Source organism: Mytilus galloprovincialis, unplaced genomic scaffold, assembly GCF_965363235.1.
Source record: "Mytilus galloprovincialis unplaced genomic scaffold, xbMytGall1.hap1.1 HAP1_SCAFFOLD_31, whole genome shotgun sequence".
Classification (NCBI taxonomy): Eukaryota; Metazoa; Mollusca; class Bivalvia; order Mytilida; family Mytilidae; genus Mytilus; species Mytilus galloprovincialis.
In genome coordinates, this window is record NW_027467982.1 from 134,672 (window position 1) to 162,350 (window position 27,679).

General features: G+C 32.5%; 1 protein-coding gene across 2 annotated transcripts; it reads right to left on the reverse strand.

Annotated features, from left to right (window-relative positions):
* Positions 1 to 618: 618 nt before the first annotated feature.
* Positions 619 to 27,679, reverse strand: LOC143059872 (uncharacterized). Of its 2 annotated transcripts, XR_012973649.1 has the most exons (6): positions 27,092 to 27,679; positions 17,598 to 17,753; positions 16,087 to 16,207; positions 10,103 to 10,318; positions 8,001 to 8,276; positions 619 to 7,533 (listed from the first exon to the last, which is right to left on the reverse strand). XR_012973649.1 is itself a non-coding variant. In XM_076233440.1 (5 exons), exons 1-5 carry the CDS (start codon positions 27,574 to 27,576, stop codon positions 8,085 to 8,087), a joined length of 1,170 nt encoding a protein of 389 aa, XP_076089555.1. In that variant the 5' UTR covers positions 27,577 to 27,678; the 3' UTR covers positions 619 to 8,084. The 2 variants fall into 2 exon arrangements, 1 of the variants encoding a protein (XP_076089555.1); XM_076233440.1 differs by having other exon boundaries at positions 619 to 8,276; positions 27,092 to 27,678.

Sequence of the window (27,679 nt, forward strand, 5' to 3'; positions counted from 1 at the left end):
TATTGGTCAGTACTTGAGGTACAGTTAATGTGTATGCCAAGAAGACAAAGCATTTTGAAAGTCTTAATGGTTGCATACATTAGTACTCACAAGGGTTGGGTGTTTGTAGATTATATTGGTCAGTACTTCAAGGTACAGTTAATGTGTACACCAAGAAGGAACACAAGGAATAAGATTAAGGTTATACTTATATCTATTCATGTTATCATAGTTTTGTAACAGAAATAAACAGGCCCTTAAAATTACATAGAAAATCTATTCGTAACACCAAGTTCAAAAGACAATGAAAGAAGAAGAACAAAGGCTTCATCAGAACATGACATACAAATTACACTGACTTGGGTCAGACAAATGGATTTTTTAAATAATAACAGCAACAGATTCTATTCCTTTTCAATTAAAAACTAAGATTGGTTTGCTCATTGGGAAAGACTGTCCTGTAACCTTTAGTTAATGACCTTCTACATAATGTAGTCCCTGGTGGAGCGTGGTAGCCTTGACAATCATACCACATTTTCTTGTGTCAATCAAATATTATCAATTAGAATGATTCATTTGATTCATATTTAATTAATCTTTATTGCTTTTAAGAATATTAATCAAAATGATAAACAAAAATTACAAGTATATACATTGTTTATTTCTTTAACATATACATGAATGGGAATATTATAATAAAGAATAAAAATTATAATTATAATGTTTACATATCAACACGAAAAACTGATTACATTTTCTGCAAAAAAAAAAAGTAATAATTCAATCGGTTTATAAATATATATATCTGCTATTAAAATATTTCCAAAATAAAAAGTAATTTCACCCGTTGCCTGCATTAATAATAAATAAGTGCTTATTCAAAAATTACAAATTTATCTTAATCCATAAATTCATTGTGTATATAAATAAGTTCATTCAACTTCAATAAATATAGTTTATATGTATAAGCTTATTCAAAGAAAAATAATGATATAATAATAAACTGGCATCAATTAAATGTAAAATGTTTTTGTACAATGTATAAACAGAATAGATTTGCATAAGTTATCATGTTGACTGAAGTGTATAAGTCCATGAAATGGAAATGCATCTACATAATAAACACATAAATGAAAATTACAATTTTTCATCACAGCTACACCAAAAAAGTTCTTGCCAGCTTATGCTATCTCAAATATTCCGACAACAAAAATCTACCTAAATTCAGGAAAATATCTCATGTCATTCAAATGTTATTAAAATTATTGAACTTAATATATACTTATCTAAGTCCAGTATGTTACATTTTAAAATTGATTATGATTCTATAATGTGTTTTCAAAAATAAATATATCATTCAGTGGTTGTTAATTGCAGGCTTATTTACTTATGAGTTTGTTACTAAATTTTACCAAATCTTGACTTTGATAAAAAAAAAAAATCAACACAGAGCATGTGGATCACTTTACAGATGATTTGTTGTATTAAATTTATTCTTTAAGAAACATTTTTTCTACTAGTATTTACCTATCAGTGAATGTTTGATTTTTGTTTCCCACTCCATTTGCACTGCAAGGTTGATGAAGTTGAAACAAGAGGCCTGGTAGATATTGGAAAATATCAGTGAATTAGTGTTTAGAAGCCAATAATTCAAAAATAGTAAAGGGGAATACACCTTTGTCTACATTGTCAGTATAAAAAGTATATATCATACCAAAAAGCAACATCACAAAAATACTGAACTCAAGAGGAAAATCTAATCAGAAAGTCCATAATCACATGGCAAAATCAAATGACAAAACGCACCAAAAACGAATGGACAAGAACTGTCATATTCCTGACTTGGTACAGGCATTTTCAAATATAGAAAATGGTTTGTCGTCAATAAACAACATAAAAAAATGCAAAAATCGGTGTTCCTTAAAATTACATTATAGGGGCAGCAACCAAACAATGTGTTGTTACGTTTGTAGATAATCTTGACCTGAAAAACAATTTTATCCTATGTCAGAAATGCTCTAAACTCTATTTCTTTGTTAGGTTGTGTAAGAGGGTGAGAGCGAGTTGCTTATTTGATTTTTTTTCACATAAACACATTAATTGTGCGTTTAAATTGAGAATAAGGACATCAGGATGAAAGAAAACAGGTTTTAAAAGTCTGCTAAATACATTTATGTTGTCAAAACGCTCCAGATTACACATATACATATGACTTCTTATGAGAAACACAATTTCTATAACTTGACAATCAAACTCAAATAATAAAACCACATGAAAAGTTATAATAAATTAAATAAAGATTTGTCATGTGTTCAATCAAACAAAAGACTTAATATAACAATGTATAAGATGAACTGCAAAGGAAGCATAAAAATGTGTGATCCAATAGTCTTAAATAAATATATCTCAAATGCAAGTAACTCAAAAATTCATTCGATAGGAATACCACATGTAAAAATATAAATACATCTTTGTATTAACACAGACTGAAGTATTGATTTATGCTAAAATAAGACCTCACCTAATATGGCTAACACACTTACATTGATTTTTAAAAGTTGCTGCCTATTAATTTAAACCTACAATCATTCTTCAGATTATATGAGAATTGGTTACAGCCAACTTCAGTCATCAATTTTCAAGAAAGAGGATTCAGGCCATGTGGACAAAACAACATGCATACGAAAAGTCGTGTATCGATATCGAATCTACATTGGTCTTCTAGATACTAGATTAGTCCATGTTGATTTTATTAAGTTTAAGATACAATTTCTTGGTAGTGTAGATTTATTTCATTGTCCTGCTCACAAGCAAACTTAAAACTCACAGTAAAACCCAGTAAGATAATATAATTGAAAAAATTAAAACATTTTTTACTTCCATTAGTAAAATTCAATACATTTGTTTCGAGTTTACACTATTCAAGATGGTTTGCACTTGTTGATAGACCTAAAAGCAAAAAGTGCATACATAATTAACTTAAATTTCTGTATTTGTAAAAAACATGACAGAAGACACCATGTTCTTCATTTAGAAAAAGTTTAAGGAATGAATTAAACATTCTTCTTTTAAAAAATTGCACATTTCTTTAAAAATCTAGGCAGATAGTTTTCTGCTACAATCCAACATGGCAGACACCATTTGATATAGCTTAAGCAAATAAACAAAATAGAGTGGACATAATGTGTTTGTGGTAGGTTTTAAATTTTGGATTTTTATATACTCAGATATGATTGGTAATAATATTAATTTTGTAATCAGGAATGCATTTGACACAAGTTCTTCATTGACAAGATCATGAAGATATAATCCTTATTTCACAAAATGGGTGCATTCTTTCAATAATTGGAACAAATAATTTTAAACAATGACTAACTTGTGAAATTTAACCAATACATTTAAAAAAAGACTGCATTTGACATCTTTTCACATATATTATTAAAATAGTAGTCACAGTACTAATTGATATTTTAGTCTGCAAACATGATTCATTCATTAGTTGTTGCTGCAATTAATTGGAAACTAGCTTGCAGTAACTGTGAGTACTCATAGATCAGTACTTTATGTCTCTAGTGTTTTAGTTTAATTTTGTGATGATGTTAAACCACTGTCCTGGCTTAGAGGAGGGTTGAACCCTGTTCAAATTCAGGAGACTTTAATTCCGAGGTTATGTTTTTTTTACTGTCTCAAGGTAACAAGACTGTAATTCAGTGGTTGCACTTGTCTAATACATATGTTTCTGGTTATTGTTTGGTTTTACTTTTTATCAGATTAGGGTCTTTCATAGCTTGCTTTCAACTATGGATTTCTATTTACTTAAACTAAAGTTATAGTGCGAATACCAAGAAAATGCTTATTTGGGCCTTTTTTGGCCCCTAATTCTTAAAATCTTGGGACCAAAACTCCCAAAATCAATCCCAACCTTCCTTTTGTGGTCATAAACCTTGTGTTTAAATTTCATTGATTTCTATTTACTTATACTAAAGTTATTGTGCGAAAACGAAGATTAATGCTTATTTGGGCCCTTTTTTGGCCCCTTATTCCTAAAATCTTGGGACCAAAACTCCCAAAATCACTCCCAACCTTCCTTTTGTGGTCATAAACCTTGTGTTAAAATTTCATAGATTTCTATTCACTGTTACTAAAGTTAGAGTGCGAAAACTAAAAGTATTCAGACGATGACGAAGATGACAATTTCAATGTTGACATTATTTTCCTTTTAATTAGTGAAAACGCCTAGTTCATTATCTTCGCTAGCCAAAGGTTACCATCAACACCCGTTCTCTTCACCCTTGGTGGATTGAGTCAAGATTTGTGATAACAATGTTGCGCCATCTATTGGAAGATTAAAGTCACACCCATTCCAAATACATTATTCTTGACCAATGGTAGAACTTGAACTCTTCAATTTGGAGGTAAAAACATGTAGATTCTACACACTTGGTAAAGCCGGAAACGAAAAATATATGTCAACATTCATGCATTTGTGCATGAGACATACACACAGGAACTTCTAATAGTTGATTAAAAACCTTCAAGTTGTCAATTAATATTTTCATATGTTTAGGGATGTAAAGACTTGTTGCACAATAAACATGTGGCAACTGTTTACAAACATGTCTTACATTTACACGTGTTCATGTTATAGGCGCTTTTTGATTGGATGCAGCGAGTTTCGACTGCAACCAATAACAAGAGGCTGTCACAACGACAGCAAACCAGATTTATTAGCATTTATTTGTGTCCTGGCAATATCACAAGAACCATTACTGATGATTGGTGAAAGTGAAAATCGTCAATATCAAATTTGACCTCTATTTTGTCATCAGTATCAGCATATTAAAATTTGAAAAGCTTAGATTGAATGGTTTGTGAGTAAATGCAACAACGTGAATGGAAACACCATTTTACGATCTTTCAAGAGCCATAACTCTTGAACGGTAAAAGTCAAAATCGTCATTATTGAACTTGAACTCTATTTTGTCATCAGTAACAACATATTAAAATTACATGTTTAGCAAGTACAATTTTTGCAATTGAAAACTCTCTTTAAAAATTTAGTAAATATATAGAATATTTCACCCGTAATATACTGATTAAAATAAAAAAACACTATTTATTAAATAAATTATTTGAATGTGTAGTTACTCAAAAATATAGCATTTTATAGGCGAGTCTGAAGTTTTGTTGTGGCTCAGGTAAAAATAAAATCTGGTCAAGAAAGTTCAATGCATTATATTGTTACTATTTATATATATGTTCCTGCACAATTCATCATCTTAAACAGAAACAAAGTAAGAATTGATTTTATTGTCCATAATAATAGAAAGCAAACTTATATTCAAAGTAAAACACAATCAAGTAGATTATTTTTTGTTTAAATATCACATATTTCTTTTACAAGTTATCTATTAATGTGTATAAATAACTGCCATCATTTTTGCATATGCACAAATAAGAATAACAATATAGATATAAGAACAAAGTCGAATACATTCAGTTAAAATTTAACACCTGTCTTTTAATGCTTTTGTCAATAAACAGAACTCTTAAAGAGCCTGTGTTGCTCACCTGCATCTTTCAGAATGGCCACTTTTAAGTAAAAATCATCATAAAAGGAGAATAACTTTATTAGTTAACTTGCAATTTAAGTCATTTTAACACATTTGTAGATTCTATTCAGCTGAATATTTTTTTGTTTTTAAAGTTTCTATATATCTATTATAGTTTTCAAGATAAAAGGCAAAAAAGAAAAAAAATAGTAATAATTATCATTAAATGGTAAATAACTCAAAAAATTTAATCAAATCAACTAAAGATTTCAGCCATTATGGCTTATCTGTAGATGTTGTCCTGGTGATCATTTTTCTATTACAATTTTTTATCTATCTATATAGTTTTCAAGGAAATAGACAAAACTGCAAAATATTGACTTATTTGTTGATCTTGTCTTGCCAATAATTTTTGCATTTTAAAGTTTTATTTATCATAGTTTTCAAGAAATTGGTAATCCTGGAAAAAAAGGGAAACATCGTCATTAAAGGGCAACAACTTCAATAAGGGGTTGACTGGGGATTTCAATAATGTTGACTTATTTATTAATTTTCTTGTCTTGTTGATCATTTTTGCTATTTAAAGTTTCTGTCTATCTATCATAATTCGAAATAATAGGCAAACATAACTTTTTACTAAACTCAATTAAGGGCAATAACTCGTATAAGAAGTGATCTGACAGTTTTGATGTCAAATGATATTATGTAGATCTCATCATTCTGAAATATTTGTTCCTGCCCAATTTTCTTTATCTATAGCGCTTTCAAGTTAATAGACAAAAATTGCTCTTATATTTTTAGCCATGTGAACCATGTTTGTCGGCAGGCAGGTTGAGATGACACACTTTTTAAAATAGATATCCCGTTGATAATTTTTGCCATGTTTGGTTAAATTTGGTTTAGTAGTTGCAGAGGAGATGATCTATGTATAATTTAACAGAAGACGACAGTTGACAATAAGTGATGTCAAAAGCTCACAGTGGACCTCGTGCCAGGTGAACTAAAAAGGCAAATAGTAATAAAATCTGTATGTATGGTTAAGAGAAAACAGGTTTACAAATAAATAAGATGTTTACTGTAAATATACTTTTATATGTCAGGGCTGGGCTGATAGATGTTACATGATGGTAATTTTTATACAAGAACGGTAAAAGTGACGCCCCAAAAATTGAAACATGATCTGTGTTTTGTGGTAATTGGCATTGTGCATATAAGAGGGGCGAAAGATACCAGAGGGACATTCAAACTCCTAGATCAAAAATAAACTGACAACGCCATGGCTACAAAAGATAAAGACAAACAGACAAACAATAGTACACAAAACACAACATAAGATTCATAACATTTGGTTGAGGCAAACTAAAGTAAGAGAAGGGATACCAAAAAGTCAACAATTTTTCCATTTGTAGAAGGGCATAACTTTAGAACAGTAAAAGTGACGCCACCAAAATTCAAACTTGATCTGTGTTTTTGTGGTAATAAGCATTGTGTATAAATTTCATAACATTTGGTGGAGGCAAACTAAAGTTAGAGAAGGGAAACCAATTTTGGGACGGACGTACAGACGGACAAGGGTTAATCGCAATACCCCCTCCGCTATGGCGGGGGCATAAAAATTGATCTGCACTGATTTTTCAAACTTGTTCTAGACATTGCTGACCTTCAATATAAATTCTATAAATATCTTGCAAGAATAGTACACAGGAGAGCACTTACAAGACTGGATGGATGCAGGGTATTTCTATGTCCCTTGCAATGTGTCAAACAGGGGATGATAAGTAATGGATAATAGATGAATTTCACCATTCTTGCATTTTCTAGTACATTTCCTATGTCACAATAATGTTAATATATATACATATCTTTATATCTAGCTCTGAAAATAACTCTGATGCTGTATAAATAAACTTTTTGTTGCTTTGTTCTTGAATTACAAAATGTTGTGGCAACAATTTCACTAAGATTTTGTACTAAAAAATAAATGTATTTTAAGAGATTCCACCTCTAGGTGTAATACCATCATTGATTTTCCCCTATTAGTCTTTGTTAAATTTGCACTTTTCAAAAAATTGTGCAGAATTTATCTTTGTTTCAAATAAAGAAATACTTGGCATGAGTAAAGTTTTATCCTGTCCAGTTCTATAGAAAAAGTTTCACATAACATTTCATTGCATATAAGAAAATAAAAATCATTGGAAGTTAACCAATCAAATTTCTCCTCTTATTCTATCTGTGTACAAGGTTTAGTAACCATGTAACCTCAAGATTACAAAATTTTCTATAGAAATCACAAATAAAAATAATGGTGTTTTGAAATACCCAAGACATATGTTTATGACACAGAAATAGTTTTACTGCAATAAAATGTAGGATTAATTACCTACAACGGTCAAATTCAAGGGAATATTTTTTAAGACCTACTTTCGTATGCAACCAGATGTGACGTACCATGATTTGGTGGTATTACACCTCTATATTCATTACTATGAATCAACTTTGGTATTCACTTTAGCTTTGATAGGGTGAGCAGATTCTAGTAACACAAAAGGCAGATTATACTTTTGGTATTCCTAATCTTTGTCGGTTTCCTAAACGTAGAAAAGCTTTTATCAGCTGGCTCCTCTCCCTTGCCTTTAATATATCATAAGGTCCAATAAAATGCAGAGTAGCTTTGTCTTCTGGACCTAATTTATCTTTGATATATGTACAATACCTGGGTGATGTAGACAGGCATGTTATCAGTATCTGAAAAGAAAAATCAGTTATACTTAATTAGTATACCACTAGAAAGTTACTTGTTACCTGCCCAAGAGATGGTATAAAAGACACTTTAAACTGATATTTGTGAATATAGCACACTGGAAAAAAAGTAGAAGTACCCAGTGATCTTGCTCCACAAAATGATAAACCCTTCCCCTTGCAAAGTCCATGATTTGCTAAGGGGAAACCCTAAAAATAATTTTAATAAAAAAATTAAAGAACCTCACATACCCCACACCCCCACATTGTCACTTGACAAACAAAATCTCACCAGATTCCTAAGTTCAAAGACTCATAACTCTACAAAAGTCAACTGATAAAAATTTTCTTGTGGATATGCACAATTAACATATTATGTCCTCATAAACTACAAAGTTTCAACTGTTGCAGTAGTATAATTGGGCCAAAATTCTAAGTTCTAAGGGGCATAACTCCTAGAAAAAAAATTGAATCGTAATTTCCTGCAATAAGTTCATCTACATAGTATGTCCTTATTATCTACAAAGTGTCATGAAATTTTGTTGTGTGGTTTCAGAGAAGTTGCAATGACAAACTGTTGCAGTAGTATATTTTGGCCAAAATTCTAGGTAAAAGGGGCATAACTTCTAGAAAAAAATTGAATCGTAATTTCTTGTCGATATGCACATCTACATAGTATGTCCTTATTATCTACAAAGTTTCATGAAATTCTGTTGTGTGGTTTCAGAGGAGTTGCGATGACAAACTGTTGCAGTAGTATATTTTGGCCAAAATTCTAAGTTAAAGGGGCATTACTCCTACAATAAAAATTGAATCGTAATTTCCTGCCGATATGCACATCTACATAGTAAGTCCTTATTATCTACAAAGTTTCATGAAATTCTGTTGTGTGGTTTCAGAGAAGTTTGGATGACAAACTGTTGCAGTAGTATATTTTGGCCAAAGTTCTAAGTTACAGGGGCATAACTCCTACAAAAAAAAAATCGTAATTTCCTGTCGATATGCACATCTACATAGTAAGTCCTTATTATCTACAAAGTTTCATGAAATTCTGATGTGTGGTTTCAGAGAAGTTGGGATGACAAACTGTTGCAGTAGTATATTTTGGCCAAAATTTTAAGTTAAAGGGGCATAACTTCTACAAAAAAAAAAATCGTAATTTCCTGTCGATATGCACATCTACATAGTAAGTCCTTATTATCTACAAAGTTTCATGAAATTCTGTTGTGTGGTTTCAGAGAAGTTGGGATGACAAACTGTTGCAGTAGTATATTTTGGCCAAAATTCTAAGTAAAAGGGGCATAACTCCTACAAAAAAAAATTCGTAATTTCCTGTCGATATGCACATGTACATAGTAAGTCCTTATTATCTACAAAGTTTCATGAAATTCTGTTGTGTGGTTTCAGAGAAGTTGGGATGACAAACTGTTGCAGTAGTATATTTTGGCCAAAATTCTAAGTTAAAGGGGCATAACTCCTACAAAAAAAAATCGTAATTTCCTGTCGATATGCACATCTACATAGTAAGTCCTTATTTGTTGTGTGGGGTATAATTAACTGCTGACACAGAGAAATGTCTTGCTGTCAGCAGAAAATTCTGAAAAAGACAATTTGAGGGACAGCAGCATTGACAATTAATACAAAGTCGCTAGACCATGACATCGGGACAGGGCATCCAAATAACTAAACTGATTTGTACTGATAGTAATGCAATTTTATAGAAAATATCATTTATCTATCAAAAGGGATCATTAATTTTACTGGACTGAAAGTGTTAATCATTTAAGAGTTGATCGAAACATTTTAATCAATTAGCTATATATTAACATTACCTTTGTCTCATGGAGCAAAAGGCCAAGACATTCTTTTTTGAAGCAAGAATTGCCTAGTCCAATGATCAGCTGTCCAACATGTTGGCTAAATCCTCTTATCTTTGATGGATCCATAGTTTGAAGTGTCTCCTTATCACATGTATCAATAGCCTCTGGTTTTTGTCTAGTAACATGAATCTTTTGATCAACTAATGAATCATTGGTTGAAACTTTAACCTAAGAACAAGGAAAACCATATAGGACCCACTAATTCATAATTAATAACTACTGTACATTCAGAAATTATTGCAAGGTTTCTTTATACAAATAATTTGACTGGTTTAATATCGCAATAATAACTAGAGGCTCTTAAGAGCCGGTGTTGCTCACCTTGGTCAATGTGTTGCAGTGCATATTAAACAAAGGACACTCTACATTATTTAAGACAAGAATAGAATTCATGACAAAACTCTCTGTTTTTGTGTCAGTGACTTGTTTGTAGAACTTACTTTACTGAACATTCTTGCTTACAGTTATCTCTATCTATAATGAGCTTGGCCCAGTAGTTTCAGAGCAGAAAATTTTTGTAGAAGATTAACTCCTGAAGTGGTCAATTGACAATTTTGATCATGGTGACTTATTTGTAGAGCTTACTTTGCTGTTTACAGTTTATCTCTTTCTATTATAATATTCAAGGTTATAACCAATAAACTGCTTCGCTGAGCGCAGCTGGATACGCCCCCAGAGGTCCAACCCTGAACAGTTGGGGCAAAAATGGACACAATATTCAAGCTTGATACAGGTCTGAATTTGGATTGTAATTAAATATTTGACATATTATAGGTTTCTGAATAAATGTAGCCAAAGAACTTGGAATTGGTTATATGAATAAAACCCCAAAACTTGGAAACGGTAATTCTGAAATTTATAAAAAATGAAAGGGAGCTCACGTCAATAGATATAAACAATTCACCAAAGTTTCATGCATATTGGTTAAAGCTTTTTTGAGTTAATGTCCGACATGTTGACGAAGGACGGACGGACAGACGGTCAACGGTATACCATAATACGACCCGTAAACGGGCATAAAAAAACTGCAAAATTTCCTTAAAATTAACAATTCAGGGGCAGCAACCCAACAACAGGTTGTCTGATGCATTTGAAAATTTCAGGGCAGAAAGATTTGTACCTGATAAACAATTTTACTCCTTCTCAGATTTGCTCTAAATGCTTTAGTTTCAGATATATAAGCCAAAATCTGCATTTGACCACAAGGTTCTATTTCTAGCCATGGCAGCCATCTTGGTCAATGGGTGTGGTCATCGGATACATTTTTTAAAGAAGATACCCTAAGCATAATTTAGGCCAAGTTTGGTTTAATTTGGCACAGTAATTTCAGAGGAGATTTTTGTAAAAGACTACAATAAAATGCTCCGCTGGGTGCAGCTTGATACGACCGCAGAGGTCGAACCCTGAACAGTTGGGGCAAGTATGGACACAACATTCAAGCTTGATACAGCACTGAATTTGGATTGTGATTAAATATTTGACATAGCATAGGTTTCTGACACAGAATGAATGTGCTCTAAGAACTAAAAAAATTTTTAATTTACCTATTCAAACCATATCATTATCATTTGCTTTTATATATAAATCATAAATAACCAATTTAAAATGGAAAATTTTAAAGAAGAAAAAAGGGAAAAAAAATCCCCCCCCCCTAATTTTGTGAACCCCCTTATGATTCATCACCCCCAAACTCAATACCAGCCTTCCCTTTGTGGTATGGTACCTTGCAGTACAATTTCATAGAGATCTATACACCTGAACACAAGTTATTGTCTGGAAACTAGAACCAGATGCTCCACAGGGCGTAGCTTTATACGACCGCAGAGGTTGAACCCTGAACGGTTGGGGCAAGTATGGACACAACATTCAAGCTGGATTCAGCTCTAAATTTGGATTGTGATTAAATAGTTGACACAGCATAGGTTTCTGACACAGAATGAATGTGTTCTAATGAACTTAAAATTTTTGTTTTCTCTTACAGCAATTCACTATGCTGTTGAATATTAATCCTCTCAAAAAATGTTTGAAGAAATTTTCTTTTTATTTATGAAATTTCAAATGAGAAAATGGAACCTAATTTTTTTAATCACATCCCCCTTTCCCTTATTCCAAAACTAATCTCAATTAAAATTTCTAATGGAGTTTGCAACAATAACTACTCATTTAAATACATCATAAAATATTAAGATGTAAACAAAACTGCTTGTTATCACTGAATGGTAAAGATTATTTTAATTTATTAGTTGGTAGTAAAAAGTGAATATACATTGTATATTGTATATAACAAAGATTTAAGTTGATTCTGGACAAAGAAAGATAACTCCAATTAAAAAAAATTCTTGCTATTGCACAACATTGTGCAATTAGATATTTCTTGCTTACTATTCTGGACAAAGAAAGATAACTCTAATTAAAAAAAAAATTGCTATTTCCCAATATTGTGTAATTAGATATTTCTTGCCATTGCGCAATACTGTGCAATTGAAAAGACTTGCTATTGCACAATACTTAATATAAAAATTTTAGATCCTGATTTGGACCAATGTAGACCAATTTGAAAACAAGACCAAAAATGAAGAATCTACATACACAGTTAGATTTGGCATATCAAAGAACCCCATTTATTCAATTTGTGATGAAATCAAACAAAGTTTAATTTTGGACCCCGATTTGGACCAACTTGAAAACTGGGCCAATAATCAAGAATCTAAGTACATTTTTAGATTCAGCATATCAAAGAACCCAACCGATTCATTTTTTGTCAAAATCAAACTAAGTTTAATTTTTGACCCTTTGGACCTTAATGTAGACCAATTTGAAAACGAGACCAAAAGTTAAGAATCTACATACACAGTTAGATTCAGCATATCAAAGAACCCCAATTATTCAATTTTGATAAAATCAAACAAAGTTTAATTTTGGACCCTTTGGGCCCCTTATTCCTAAACTGTTGGGACCAAAACTCCGAAAATCAATACCAACCTTCCTTTTATGGTCATAGACCTTGTGTTTAAATTTCATAGATTTCTATTTACTTATACTAACGTTATGGTGCAAAAACCAAGAAAAATACCTTTTTGGGTCCCTTTTTGGCCCCTAATTCCTAAACTGTTGGGACCTAAACTCCCAAAATCAATACCAACCTTCCTTTTGAGGAAAAAAACATTGTGTTTAAATTTCATAGATTTCTATTTACTTATACTAACGTTATGGTGCAAAAACCAAGAAAAATGCTTTTTTGGGTCCCTTTTTGGCCCCTTATTCCTAAACTGTTGGGACCTAAACTCCCACAATCTATACCAACCTTCCTTTTGTGGAAAAAAACATTGTGTTTAAATTTCATTGATTTCTATTTACTTAAACTAAAGTTATTGTGCGAAAACCAAGAACAATGCTTATTTGGGCCCTTTTTTGGACCCTAATTCCTAAAATGTTGAAACCAACACTCCCAAAATCAATCCCAAGATTTCTTTTGTCGTCATAAACCTTGTGTCAAAATTTCATAGATTTATATTAACTTAAACTATAGTTATAGTGCGAAAACCAAGAAAATGCTTATTTGGGCCTTTTTTGGCCCCTAATTCCTAAAATATTGGGACCAAAACTCCCAAAATCAATACCAACCTTTCTTTTGTGGTCATAAACCTTGTGTTAAAATTTCATAGATTTCTATTCACTTTTACTAAAGTTCGAGTGCAAAAACTAAAAGTATTCAGACGACGACGACGACGCAGACGACGACGCCAACGTGATAGCAATATACGACGAAAATTTTTTCAAATTTTGCGGTCGTATAAAAATGCCTGTTTTTTGGCCTCTTTTTGGCCCCATATTCCTAAACATTTAAAGTAATTACCCCCAAACTCAAACCCAGCTTTCCCTTTGTGATATGGAACCTTGTAGTACAATTTCATAAAGATCCATACACTTACACACAAGTTATTGTCATGACTCTAGAAAAATGCTTGTTTTTTGCCCCTTTTTTTGCCCCTAATTCCTACAATTTTGAGGCAATTACCCCAAAATCAATCCAAACATTCCCTTTGTGATATGGAACCTTGCAGTACAATTTCAGAGAGATACATACACTTGCACAAGTTATTGTCTGGAAACTAGAAAAATGCTTATTTTTGGCCCCTTTTTCCTAAACGTTTTGGGCAATTACCCCCAAAACTCAATTCCAGCTTTCCCTTTGTAATATGGACCCTTGTAGTACAATTTCAGAAAATTCCATACACTTACACACAAGTTATTGTCATGAAACTAGAAAAATGCTTGTTTTTTGCCCCTTTTTTAGCCCCTAATTCCTAAAATTTTAAGGCAATTACCCCCAAAATCAATCCAAACATTCCCTTTGTGATATGGAACCTTGTGGTACAATGTCAGAGAGATCCATACACTAACACACAAGTTATGTCAGGAAGTTACAAAAATGCTTATTTTTGGCCCCTAATTCCTTAACTGTTTGTACCATAATCCCCAAAATCAATCCCAACTTTCCTTTTGTGGTATCGAACCTTATGGTAAAATTTCATAGAGATCCATTCACTTAAACTAAAGTTAAGAGTGCGAAAACCAATCGGTCTTCATAGACTAAATGTAGTTTTCATGATTTTAAACACCATTTTATATGATAAAATAAAGAATTTATCAGATTTGAGAGGAGTATAGAGATAAAGGGTTACTTTGAAAATAATGTCAAAAATATTACTTGAATAAGTTATTTTTAACATTTTTGAAAAAAAATAGAAATTACACTTACCTATTAAAGGCACATAATTGAATTAGGTTACAAATTATAAATAACTTCAGGTCTTAATTAATTCACAAGTATCAATCTATTTATATCAGTCTACCTTCAAGATTTTAGAGGAAAATGATAATTTAATAGTCCCAAGAGACCAATCTTTGACCCAGAAGCGTTGGTATGTAAGATAAGTGTGTGGGAAAGTTAATTAGTGTTTCTGAAGAATTAGTTTTTATATATCAAGGGAAAAATAACCAGATAACTGTGAAAATTATTTAAAGCTAGTAAAATCTGTATTCTTAAACACCTATAAAAATAATATTTAGAAAAATAACTTGTATAAGTTATATTTAAATTAGCCTCGTTTTCAACATTACTTGTATAGGTAATTTTAATTGTTACTTGTTTAAGTAATGCCCCTGACTGATCTATTATAATATTCAAGATAATAACAAAAAACTGCAAAATTTCCTTAAAATTACAAATTCAGAGGCAGCAACCCAACAACGGATTGTCTGATGCATCTGAAAATTTCAGGGCAGATAGATCTTGGCCTGATGAACATATTCACCCCTGTCAGATTTGCTCTAAATGCTTTAGTTTCAGAGATATAAGCCAAAAACTGCATTTTACACCCATGTTCTATTTTTAGCCATGGTGGCCATCTTGGTTAATGGGCGGGGTCATCGAATAGTTTTTTTATAACTAGATACCCTAAGGATGATTTAGGCAAAGTTTGCTTTAATTTGGACCAGTAGTTTCAGAGGATATGATTTTTGTAAAAGTTAAGGGACGACGATGATGATGGACGCCAAGTGATGAGAAAAGCTCACTTGGCCCTTTGGGCCAGTTGAGCTAAAAATTGCATTCTGATATCTGATACATAGTTCTGTATGCAGATTTCTTAAGTCTAGTCTTGTAAGTGCTCTCCTGTGTACTATTTTTGCCAAATATTTAAAGAATTTATATCGAAGGTTTATATCAGATGGCTTAAAATTTCTCCACTGATTTTTTTCAAAAAACTAAAATCCATGAACATGTATTGTAGCTTTTGCTCATACCACATGTACCACGAAAATATAAGTACTTTCACAGTTTTTGAGTTATATGTTTTACAATTGGAAATGAAAATTAATTGTTGACACACAAGCCTGAATTTTTTTTACTTTATTTATATATGAAGAAGTACCTCTGCAACTGTCATTATCTGTATTACATCAGGCATTTCATTTGATGAAATTCTGAAAGTTAAGTCTGGAACTGCCACAACACGTACATCCTTGATCATGGTTTCCTCGACCAATCCTATACTACAAAAAGAACCATTTTCAAAATTAACCTTTCATCATTTTCATATACAGGGTACCAGGATTTGATGATTTAGGTCGAGTCAATCGATTGCGATCTTGTTTTAATCAGTTATTTAAGGTGGTTACAATATTTCATGGATTTTAAATATGTCAAGGGCTAAATATTTTTGTGAGGTTTTTTGTTGATGCTTTTCTTGTCACTGATTTTGATCTTCCTAAATGTTTATAGGACAAGGTACAATTTGGGCTAAAAGTGAAAACTGTATGACTGGCATGAGGACCTTGCAAGGTACACACATTCCAAATATAGTTATCCTATTACTTAGAATAAGAGAGAATTCAACAATACAAAAAATTTTAACTTTTTTTTCAAGTAGTCACTGAACCATAAAAATGAGGTCAAGGACATTGGACATGTGACTGACAGAAACTTCGTAACATGAGGCATCTATATACAAAGTATGAAGCATCTAGGTCTTCCACCTTCTAAAATATATAGCTTTTAAGAAGTGAGCTAACACCGCCGCCGCCGTAGCCGCCGCCGTAGCCGCCGCCGTAGCCGCCGCCGGAACACTATCCCTAAGTCGAGCTTTCTGCAACTAAAGTCGCAGGCTCGACAATAAAACCACTGCAAGCAAAACGCATTTTTATTGTGCCATTCTTTAATTCTTATCTGGTGTCTATTTGAAAGCAGAAGTCATTGATATCATCTTTCACTGTGGATAGACAGGATAATGTTCCATGTCTTGGGCATTCGTCTTTACCAAACATAATACCTTTATTTCCTGCAGATGTTGTTTGATCTGTTTTAGAATCCTGCAACCAAAACCAGACGTCTTTAATCATGTTTTCAAAAATTAAATTGCCATAAAAGTTATTGCCTTTATTGAGGACATATTATTGCTAAAAGTTTTGAGATGTTCTGGTGTTTTAAAGTGGACACGCTTTGCAAATAATAATAATTGAACACCTTTGGATCATTTAGGATTTTGAGGACACGTTTGGGCATTGTTGGGGAGATTGACACTTTTGGAAGTGTTACATATACATTGTATCATGTCTGTCTGAATTTCAAAATTATAAAGAAATAACATTTTCATTCCACTAATTAAGCTTGCTCATGTTGTTTCAATTCTTGTTGTAGCAAGATGTTGGTAAGGAATCTTACTGCTATTCTCAATTTAAAAAAAACAAGATCTTACTGGTTTTACATGTATGTACATGTATTGTAACACAATAGTCCAGCAATGTGAAAAAAAACCCTGAAAAGTCAGTCCTCATTCTGCAGTATGTTAAGGTTAAGCACAAAGTGGTTAAAGAAACAGTCTTGTCAATAGTCATGATAGTAATGGTCAAAATTTATTTTCACCATATTTTTTAAAGAATTTACCTTCCCTTTAGGTTACACATTCTGCAAAACTTCTCCAGCATTGTTGTGAACCTCATTTCTTCCACTGTTCTAGAAGTCAACAACAAATCATAAAGTATTTCTTTTAGGTCATTTTGAAAGTCATGTCTTCCAGCTTCAATATGATGTATCAAAACTCTGAAAAAAAAATCCTAATTATTTATATAAGAACTGGACACTGCTTAGAGGTGCATAGAATCTGCTGTCGATTTGGAAACTTGTTCTATAATCTATTATTAAGTCAGACTTGGTGTCTATTTGAGTCGTACCTGTACATATATATATATGCAAAATCAAATAAATGGGGAATATGTCTATGGGACACAGATGATGCCCCCGCTAGCATATCATATAAAGTTATAAAGGGCAGGGTTTTCCCCGAGTCAATTATTTTTTTCACCAACTTACATAAATATATTTTTCGTTTAAAATGTTCCTTCTTTCTAACTCCCCCCCCCCCCCCCCCCCATTTACTTTTTAAAAGATACTATAAAAATAGCAATATAGACATCATAATTTTGACTTCTGGGACACAAGATTCATCTTCAAAAGTTTATCGGATATACATTTCCCTTCCAGTTGAAGGATAAAGACTAAAGGCAGAGACTTTTCTTACTTTTCAACAGGTTTTGGAACAACCCTCCAAATGTGGGATATCCCTTAAATAAGGGACTGTCCCTCAGACAAGGGATCATTTTGCTGTTGTAGAAAAGTAAAAAGAAAAATTTAGCTTTTTTTTAACTTAAAAGGGGAAAAATTCATTATATTTGGAACAACTTTTCTTAAAGAGGGGTCCACTTATTTTTAAAAATAAAGAAGATACATGTATAAGTCCAGGAATATTACAAAATTCTTGGACATGTTTTGACCATATAATACCAGATAGTTGTATAGTTCTTTGGGAAAAGTTTCTTCAAATGATATGAATATGTGCCCTTTTGTACTAAGAAGTGGTTTTTACAACAAAACATTTTTTTTTTATCACTTGAAATTGATCCCTGATTTAAGGGATAGTTATTACATTGAAGGGTTACTTATTTGAGGAGTTGTTCCCAACCTGTTGAATATATTTCTTCATAACAACAGTTTTCTTTTCTGGACCATCGTAAATGAAAAAGTTGAGACGTAAAAATATGCTTGAAACACGTGCGTCGCCAAAACGAAAAATAAATAAGATGGATGAAATCAAATCATTATGTATATTTCTTTCGCCAAATTCTTTCGCAAATGATGAATTTTAATGGCCACAATTTTTATTTTTTTGCAAAATGCGAAAATGGAGAACGCCAGCGGTAACCTTGAAAGGGACATAACTGAAGAACAGTAAAAGTGACGCTACTCAAATTTGTACTTGATCTGAGTTTTGTGGTTATATGTATTGTGTATAAGTTTTATAACATTTCGTTGAGGCAAACTGAAGGTAGAGAACAGAAACAAAAAATTCAGCAATTATTCCATTTGTAAAGGGGCATAACTCTAGAACAGTAAAAGTGACACCACCAAAATTCAAACTTGATCTGTCATGTCTGTATTTTGTGGTATTAAGCATTGTGTATAAGTTTCATAACATTTGGTTGAGGCTAACTTTAGTTAGGGAATGGAAAGGAAAACTAGTATTTTTTCCATTTGTAAAGGGGCATAACTCTAGAACAGTAAAAGTGACACTACCAAAACTCAAACTTGATCTGTGTTTTATGGTAATAAGCATTGTGAATAAGTTTCATAACATTTGGTTGAGGCAACCTGAACTAGATTTGATTTGATTTTTGGTGTTTTAACGCCACTTTTAAGCACCGCTTTTGGGCCAATTTTTATTGGTGGAGGGAGACGGAGTGCCAGGAGAAAACCACCGACCTGTGATAGGAAAACTGACAATCCTAGTCAATTTAGATTGGAGTCTAGTGCACCCGCACAAGCGGGATTCGAACTCACAACCTCAGTGTTGACTGGCTAGTGATTACAGTAGTAACTACTTAGACCACTCGGCCACTGAGGCCCCTCCTAAACTAGAGAACGGGAATGAAAAATTCAGCAATTTTTCCATTTGTAAAGGGGCATAACTCTAGAACGGTTTAAGTGACGCCACTGAAATTTAAACTTGATCTGTGTTTTGTGGTAATAAGCCTTTTGTAGAAGTTTTATAACATTTGGTTGAGGCAAACTAAAGTTAGAGGACGGAAACCAACTTTGGGAAGTAAGCCAAAATATTTATCAAATGGAATTTATTTTAATATGTTGCATTAGAATGGAGATATCTGTATTGTATTTCGTTGCTAGCTCAGTATATAGGTAAACTCAATTTGTGACAGTCAAATCTACGTTTCACGAAGGCCAAGCTTAAAATACAATACAGATATCTCCCAATTACAGATATTTGAATTTTAATGAGGGCCTGTAAATAATGAAAACTTATAAATGTAAATAAAATGCTCCGCTGGGTGCAGCTTGATACGACCACAGAGGTCGAAACCTGAACAGTTGGGGCAAGTATGGACACAACATTCAAGCTTGATACAGCACTGAATTTGGATTGTGGTTAAATATTTGACACAGCATAGGTTTCTGACACAGAATGAATGTGGTCTAAGAACTTAAAGATATTTTTAATTTACCTATTCAAACCATATCATTATTATTTGCTTTTATATATAAATCAGAAATAACCAATTTAAAATGGAAAATTTTAAAGAAAAAAAAGGAAAAAAAAGGAAAAAAAAATCCCTCCCCCAAATTTTTTGAACCTGTGGCCCTTATGATTCATTACCCCCAAACTCAATCCCAGCCTTCCCTTTATAGTATGGTACATTGCAGTACAATTTCAGAGAGATCCATATATACACTTGAACACAAGTTATTGTCTTGAAAGTAGAAAAATGCTTGTTTTTAGGCCCCTTTTTGGCCCCAAATTCCTAAATGTTCAGGGCAATTACCCCAACCTCAAACCAAGCTTTCCCTTTGTGATATGGAACCTTGTAGTATAATTTCAGAAAGATCAATACACTTACACACAAGTTATTGTCTTGAAAGTAGAAAAATGCTTGTTTTTAGGCCCCTTTTTGGCCCCAAATTCCTAAACGTTTTGGGCAATTACCCCCAAACTCAATTCCAGCTTTCCCTTTGTAATATGGACCCTTGTAGTACAATTTCAGAAAATTCCATACACTTACACACAAGTTATTGTCATGAAACTAGAAAAATGCTTGTTTTTTGCCCCTTTTTTGGCCCCTAATTCCTAAAATTTTAAGGCAATTACCCCCATAATCAATCCCAGCATTCCCTTTGTGATATGGAACCTTGTGGTACAATGTCAGAGAGATCCATACACTAACACACAAGTTATGTCTGGAAGGTTTTTTTTGTCCCCTTTTTGACCCCTTATTCCTTAACTGTTGGTACCATTATCCCTAAAATCAATCTTAACCTTTCTGTTGTGGTATTGAACCTTATGGTAAAATTTCATAGAGATCTATTCACTTAAATTAAAGTTAGAGTGCGAAAACCAATGTGTCTTCTGACGACAACGACAACGACGCCGACTTCATACCAATATACGACCACAAAAATTTTTTTGCAGTCGTATAAAAATGGAAAAAAAATGGTAACATTTGTCATTTCCATGTGTAAGGGCAATAACTCCCATAAGAAGTTGTCTGACAGTTTTACAGCTGTGAGGTTTAATTATGCATACAAATTTTCCAAAATGCTAAAATTATCACTGATACCTTTATCTTACATTCATTTAGAGTATTTTCCTGAAGAAATAACTGTGAAGAACTTCTTAAAAGCAATCGTGCTTTGAAAACGTACACAGATTTAACATATCCGTCTCTGGTCCATGTTTTACCATTGTCAAGTCAACATCCAGTATTAGAAAAATGTGATTTTTAAAATATAAAGCAAAGTTGTTGAGAACATAATGTCTGTCACCATGCTGGTGACGATTTGTCTCGGTGCTGAAGTGTCTAGAATGCTGCAAACTTGACACATTCAGTCAGGGGTACTACTTGTACAAGTTATTATTATCCACCCTTAGTTGATCCGGCCCTATAATAAAATAATAATGAATAATTAACTTCGGCGGATTTTGTGACATATCTGAATCAGTATAAATGGAATTTGTAAAAAGTATCGATGAATAGTGACAGCAGGTAAGTGAAGGATGCCTAATATTACCTTTAGCATGTTTAGAGAAACATTCAGATGAATTACTTTAAATCGATACAAAAATGAGTAATCAGTATGATTTGTACAATTTGTTAAGCAGCATCGATATTAGTAGAGTGGGGCGCTCATATTCGCCGTGGACACAATTTCGCCGTTTTATGATTTTGAGGTGTAAAAACTTCAAAGGATGGTTGAAATGGAAGAAATATGCTGTTAAATCATATTTTTATAACAAATATGATTATTTTAGAAAATGTGACTAAACTTCGGCACCTACGGCAAAGGACCGAAAAATGGACAACGATTTTCAGCCAATTTCCTGAATGACAAAAACGATTTCAAAGAAGCATTCCTAAATAATTGTTTGACTGATTGCCCTAAATTTCAGTTTTTTACATCTTTCAAATGTCTGCTATTCGTCTATAATGAAATTTATTTGATAAATAAAGTTAAAAGCTGCAGTTATTTGGTTTTAAATAGATATGTCAAAACGGCGAATATGTGTCTCCCATCGACAAAATGTTAGGAAATTTCAAACACCCTTTAATCCAACTCTGCAGATGATTTTACTCAAAACAAACACGCTTTCAAGCTAAGAATATTTTGCATTTGAAGTTATCTTCATATAGAAATATCAGTATACTTCAAAAACATAAAGACCTGAACATAAACTGAAGAAAACATGGAAAGATATGGCGAAAATGAGCACCCCACTCTATATGAATATGAAGTTATTTTCCATGATAACTCAGAATACAATTGGGAAAAGTTTATATTCAATTCCGACACATAGAAGAGATAAATAGATATTCACAATCCACTGGAACACATAATAATGTAATTACCATAATGATCATTAGTCTATAGATACATTTGTAATTGGTTTGTTTATTCAACAATTGTCTGATGATCGTGAACCAAAGTAAGGCTGGTCGTAATCACTTAATTCAATTAAAATCATAGCTATTAAAATTTACTAAGAGCTAATTTCCTAATTCTTGTAGAGTAAAACTTTGGTGGCTTGCTTGCTTTGTTTGTATAAACTTTTAACTCAAGCTTTGACATCTTCAAACAATATATATAGGCATAGTTAAACCTGTATATATTATATTTACATTTAATTGGACGTTATCCCAATAAAATTGTACAATATACAAACAAAGCAAGTAAGTAAGCTAACCTGAAAGTCTTGCTCTACATGCATTAGGAAATTAGCTCTAAATAAACAATTCACAGGGCTGTAACTAGGCCTTGGGAACAGACGAGGCAGGGGTTTAATGGGAGCCGCCGATTGAGGCCCCCTGGCCGAAAATTGTAACATTATGGTTCGAAATATATCTTGTTACCTCCGTTGTTTGTATCATATTTATTGTTTTTGTTTCATATTTACGGTAAAATATCGGGAAACAAAGTGTGTTCTAACGTCTGTCAAATATGAAGTCGATTTTGTCAAGTCATTGTGCATTTATTTTCACACAGGATCGTATTTAACATTATGCACATAGGAAAAATAACAGACCACCGGCGCAATCTCTTTGACAATTGTATTTTCCTCTTTTAAACAAGACGAAACAAGTCTACAGATTATGTTTGCTAACATCCCGTTGGAAACAAAAACAATGTTTAGACCTAGTATTTCGTACATCCGGCCGTAATGGCGTTATCACATGTTAGTCACATGTTTCACGTATGACTGGAAATGATTAGAACTTTAGGACAAAAACAATTTTAATATATAACTGGACTTCTGTTTCCTGTGAAATGTAACGCATAACGATAAAGTAATTTTCTTACTTAATTATTACGAAGATCAAAACAAGAATGTAAATCATCTTGGATTTATCTGTTTGAACATCTCGCAAGAGTTCATATTTGCATATTGTTTTTAAGAATGCTATTACAACAAAGCAGATTACATCATCTAAAAATTGCGTTACGAAATCCGACACAAAAATCACGCCACTGTTCTTACATCTGCTACATAAATACTTATAGTTCTGGGCATTTTCTTCTCACTATTCTTATTGGTCGCGAGAAACGACACAAAAATACGGTTGTAGAATCTTTGATATTCGTATATTTTATTTTTTTTTCTAGGGAAGAGTAGCATACACTTGTATGTTGATAAAAATAATGGCATCTTTAGATGTAGTTGCAACTTTTCTTACAGTAATTCACATTTTATCACTTTTCTATAGTTATAGGAAACGGAGCCCAATAGCAAATTATGGTCCATATACATGGTTTAAAAAATAATAGTAATGATACAAAAAAAAAATAATGAATAAAATAAAATAATGTAGATAAATTACATATATATATTATATTTATATAATCTTCCTTTATTTCTTATCATTTAAATTTAGAAAAAACGATTGAATAAATTCAATTAAAATATATATGTCTTTATTTTCTATTAATAATACTCCACTTACAGGTGATGTTTTGTTTGTTTTTGTATGTTTCTTAGGTATGAAAAACCAACACTGTCAGAACAAATGCTGAATATAATTATAATAAATAAAGTTGTACAGGATTCTTTAATAAAATCAGATTATAATATGTCTCTGATTAAATTTAACAAATCTCACACTTTTCATCATTTTTGTGACTGTCATTTAATGACAGGAAACACAAGAAATGTTTATTGTAGTCATCTACTAATGGCACACTTCAAAGGTAATCATAGCAATAAAAATCATGTTGTTGGGAGAAACCACACCAAGGTAATAAACAATTAAGGAGTTTTAGGGAGGAATTAGTCCAAGTTTCCTCCCAAGATTTGGAGAGAGTTGCTGGAATTTCTTGGTGTGACACCAAGTTTTTACAGTGTAGGGAGTATGACATTACATCCTCTCTGTGTGTACTGTAGTACACATTATTGTTTAGAGGCCAGCTGAAGCACACCTCTGGATTCAGGATTTTCTCGCTGTACTGAAGACCCATTGGTGGCCTTCGGCTGTTTTCTGCTCTTTGGTCGGGTTGTTGTCTCTTTGACACATTCCACATTTCCATTCTCAATTTTATTACACCCAATCAATAATGATAAAAATTAAATACTCTCTAGTCACCTTTACCATGGTTAATTGTGCGACCGTCTTTATTTCACAAGCCCAAAGTATTCCCACAATACTCCATGGAAATTCAAAGTATCAAGCAATCAAATTGTCATTCTGCCAAGGTCTTGTCCTGTCCTTTTAACATTTGAATGGAATAATCACATACATTTTGTAACTTGCTCTCTATATATAGCTAAAAGAAAGCCTACTTCATGTATTTGCCGTTAAACCAAACAAATCCTCCATCCATCCAAAATAAATGTTTTGTTTTCGAATAGCAGCCAGGTTTGTAGCAAAACATTTGAAAATGCCTCAAATCTTCATTTTATTTGAAAGAGAACTACATACAAATTGTGGGGTGTTTAGGTATTCATGTGTGATCTGTGAATGCTTCTTTAATAATATTAACTGAGCAAGGTGAAGAATTCAAACTATTTTAATTTTGATTTACTTTGCGAACTGATAATGTTGGAAATATCCATTATCAATAATTCATTTTAACGGGAAATAAATAATTACAGAACCAAATGCCGGTTTACTGGCGATGGTAATCAGATACAGAGATATTACGTTGAAATAAAAGTACAGAAGCTGCACGTCAACATAAATTACTATTCGAAGTATGCATTACTTAATTCTTGATGTTAAAATGCAAGGATGTGTTCTACCCTCTGCATGCATGCCTAACTTTCTCCATTTTCTTTTTTTCCCTTATTATTTTTTTTTGCCAGCAATTGCCTCGTCTGCCTCATTGTAGTTACGGCCCTGATTCAAGGTCTTTATAGTTGGATCTTTTATTAGAAGTTCTAATAACGTTTGTCAGGACCTCAGCAGGAATATCAACTCTTCCTGCTGCTTTTCGAAGATAAGCATGAAATACATGTACAGCTTTTAAGACTTCTTCTTATATCTATCTATAATAATATTCAAGATAATAACAAAAAACTGCAAAATTTTGTTAAAACTACCAATTTGGTGGCAGAAACCCAACAATGGGTTGCTCGATTTGTCTGATAATTTCAGGGCCGATAGATCTTGACAAATTGAACAATTTAACTCCATGTCAGATTTGCTCTAAAAGCTTTAGTTTTTAAGATATAAGCTAAAAACTGCATTTGACCCCTATGTTCTATTTGTAGCCATGGTGGCCATGTTTGACCATGGATCAAATCTTTGGAGTTTCAGAGAAGAAGATTTTTGAAATATTTTATGACAACAGACGACGAAGGACGCCAAGTGATGGCATAAGCTCACATGGGGCCCTTTGGGCTCCGGTGATCTAAAAAGGGAGACAATGCCATTTAATATAAGGCAAAATAATAAAAAAAATCTTAAAGATCCATTATCTTTAATAAATATGTACAATGATGTATGGAAAAGTTTGACACAAGCTTTCTGTTTTTTTGGTGGTTTTTTTTTCGATTTTAAAGACTGAAAATAAAATATATTGACTCTGAAATTAAAATTTTGGGTTATATATTAAAACCACTATATACTCATGATACTGCACAGACTTTAAACCCATTGACAAGGATGATGGTGTCTAAGTAACTGCAATTCAGAATACCGAACATGTTGAATGAGGGCATTTTTTTAAAGAAAATACTTTTAACCATGCTATTGACATTCTTATCTTTATCTATAATCATATTTTTTACTTTTCTTTATTTTCTGTTTTTTTTTATATTTTTGGTTTATTTTTCTATTTCAACAATTTCTTTATCATATTGGCTTGAATTTTTTTATTTTGTTCATCTAAAGTTCCTTTCTTAGTGGTCCATTTATAAACATGATAAAACATCATTTCCTTAAGTTCTAGTTCGTTAATATATGATCATGATGATAAACCTGTCATCCATACATGTTTACTACGCATGGACGGACTTACCGGACAACCACACTTCTGTGAAAACAGAGGTGACCCATTTGTCTGATTGATTTTCAAATCTTTTCAGATATATGATTGCGGAAATAAGATAGTAAAAAATGTACGTAACATTGAGTTTTCAGTGAATAGATTCAAATCAAATTTGATGCAATTTTTATATAATAAAGAAGAAATATACACGATCAAAGCCTTAGATGGGCGGAGTTACAAGACTGCATCGTATCTTAATTTTTATTCCCTATAAATATTTTTTTATATTGGGGCGGATCGACTAAGGGCCCGATTGACATGAAAGCTACAAGAACTTGAGAAGTACCTGACTGACATTGCAGTAGTGAATGAAAAGATGGTAATTTTAATTTTACCTGGAACTACTACCCACAGTTTTCATCAACTCTTCATCATCATGGTGTTCATCTGAATCAGCATCAACTTTGGGAAGAAAGTTTTTAACAAGATATTCTCTAACTTTAACATAATTTTCCTGTTCAAGTTCTTTGACACTTGTGTCAAATGTCAAGTTAGCATTCAAATAATCCATCATCTTGATTAAATCTGCATCGAGGGGTGGCAAACCTGCATTTATATTTGAAAACATGTCGAAAAATTCATCAATGCTCTTCGTGGATGGGTCGATCCAGTTCCAATTAATCTGAAGATTTTCTAGTTCGCTCATCGTCCAATCACTTGTTTCACGCGGAATGTAACTACTCAGTGCAGTTAATTTCTTCTTCTTATCGCTTGATGCGGAATAATAATCGCCATCTAATCTATTTGTCCACAGTGGATCATCTTCTGAATTTGAGCTGTGCCGTTGGCGTTTGCGTTTAGGTTTCGAGGATGACGCCATGTTGTGCCGAGGATAATTGTTCTCAACTCATCAGTATACGGCAGCCGGTACGGTCACAGAACCGTTCGAATGCAGCACCGGAATACGTCCCCAGAACCATTTA

Coding starts and splice junctions, on each gene's coding strand:
- LOC143059872 (XM_076233440.1), bottom strand. CDS start 27,576: ATGGCGTCATCCTCGAAACCTAAACGCAAACGCCAACGGCACAGCTCA. Junction 16,208..17,597: donor ATGTGTAACCTAAAGGGAAG/GTAAATTCTTTA, acceptor TTCTTTTTGTAG/TATAGGATTGGTCGAGGAAA. Junction 8,277..10,102: donor TTTTGCTCCATGAGACAAAG/GTAATGTTAATA, acceptor TTTTCTTTTCAG/ATACTGATAACATGCCTGTC.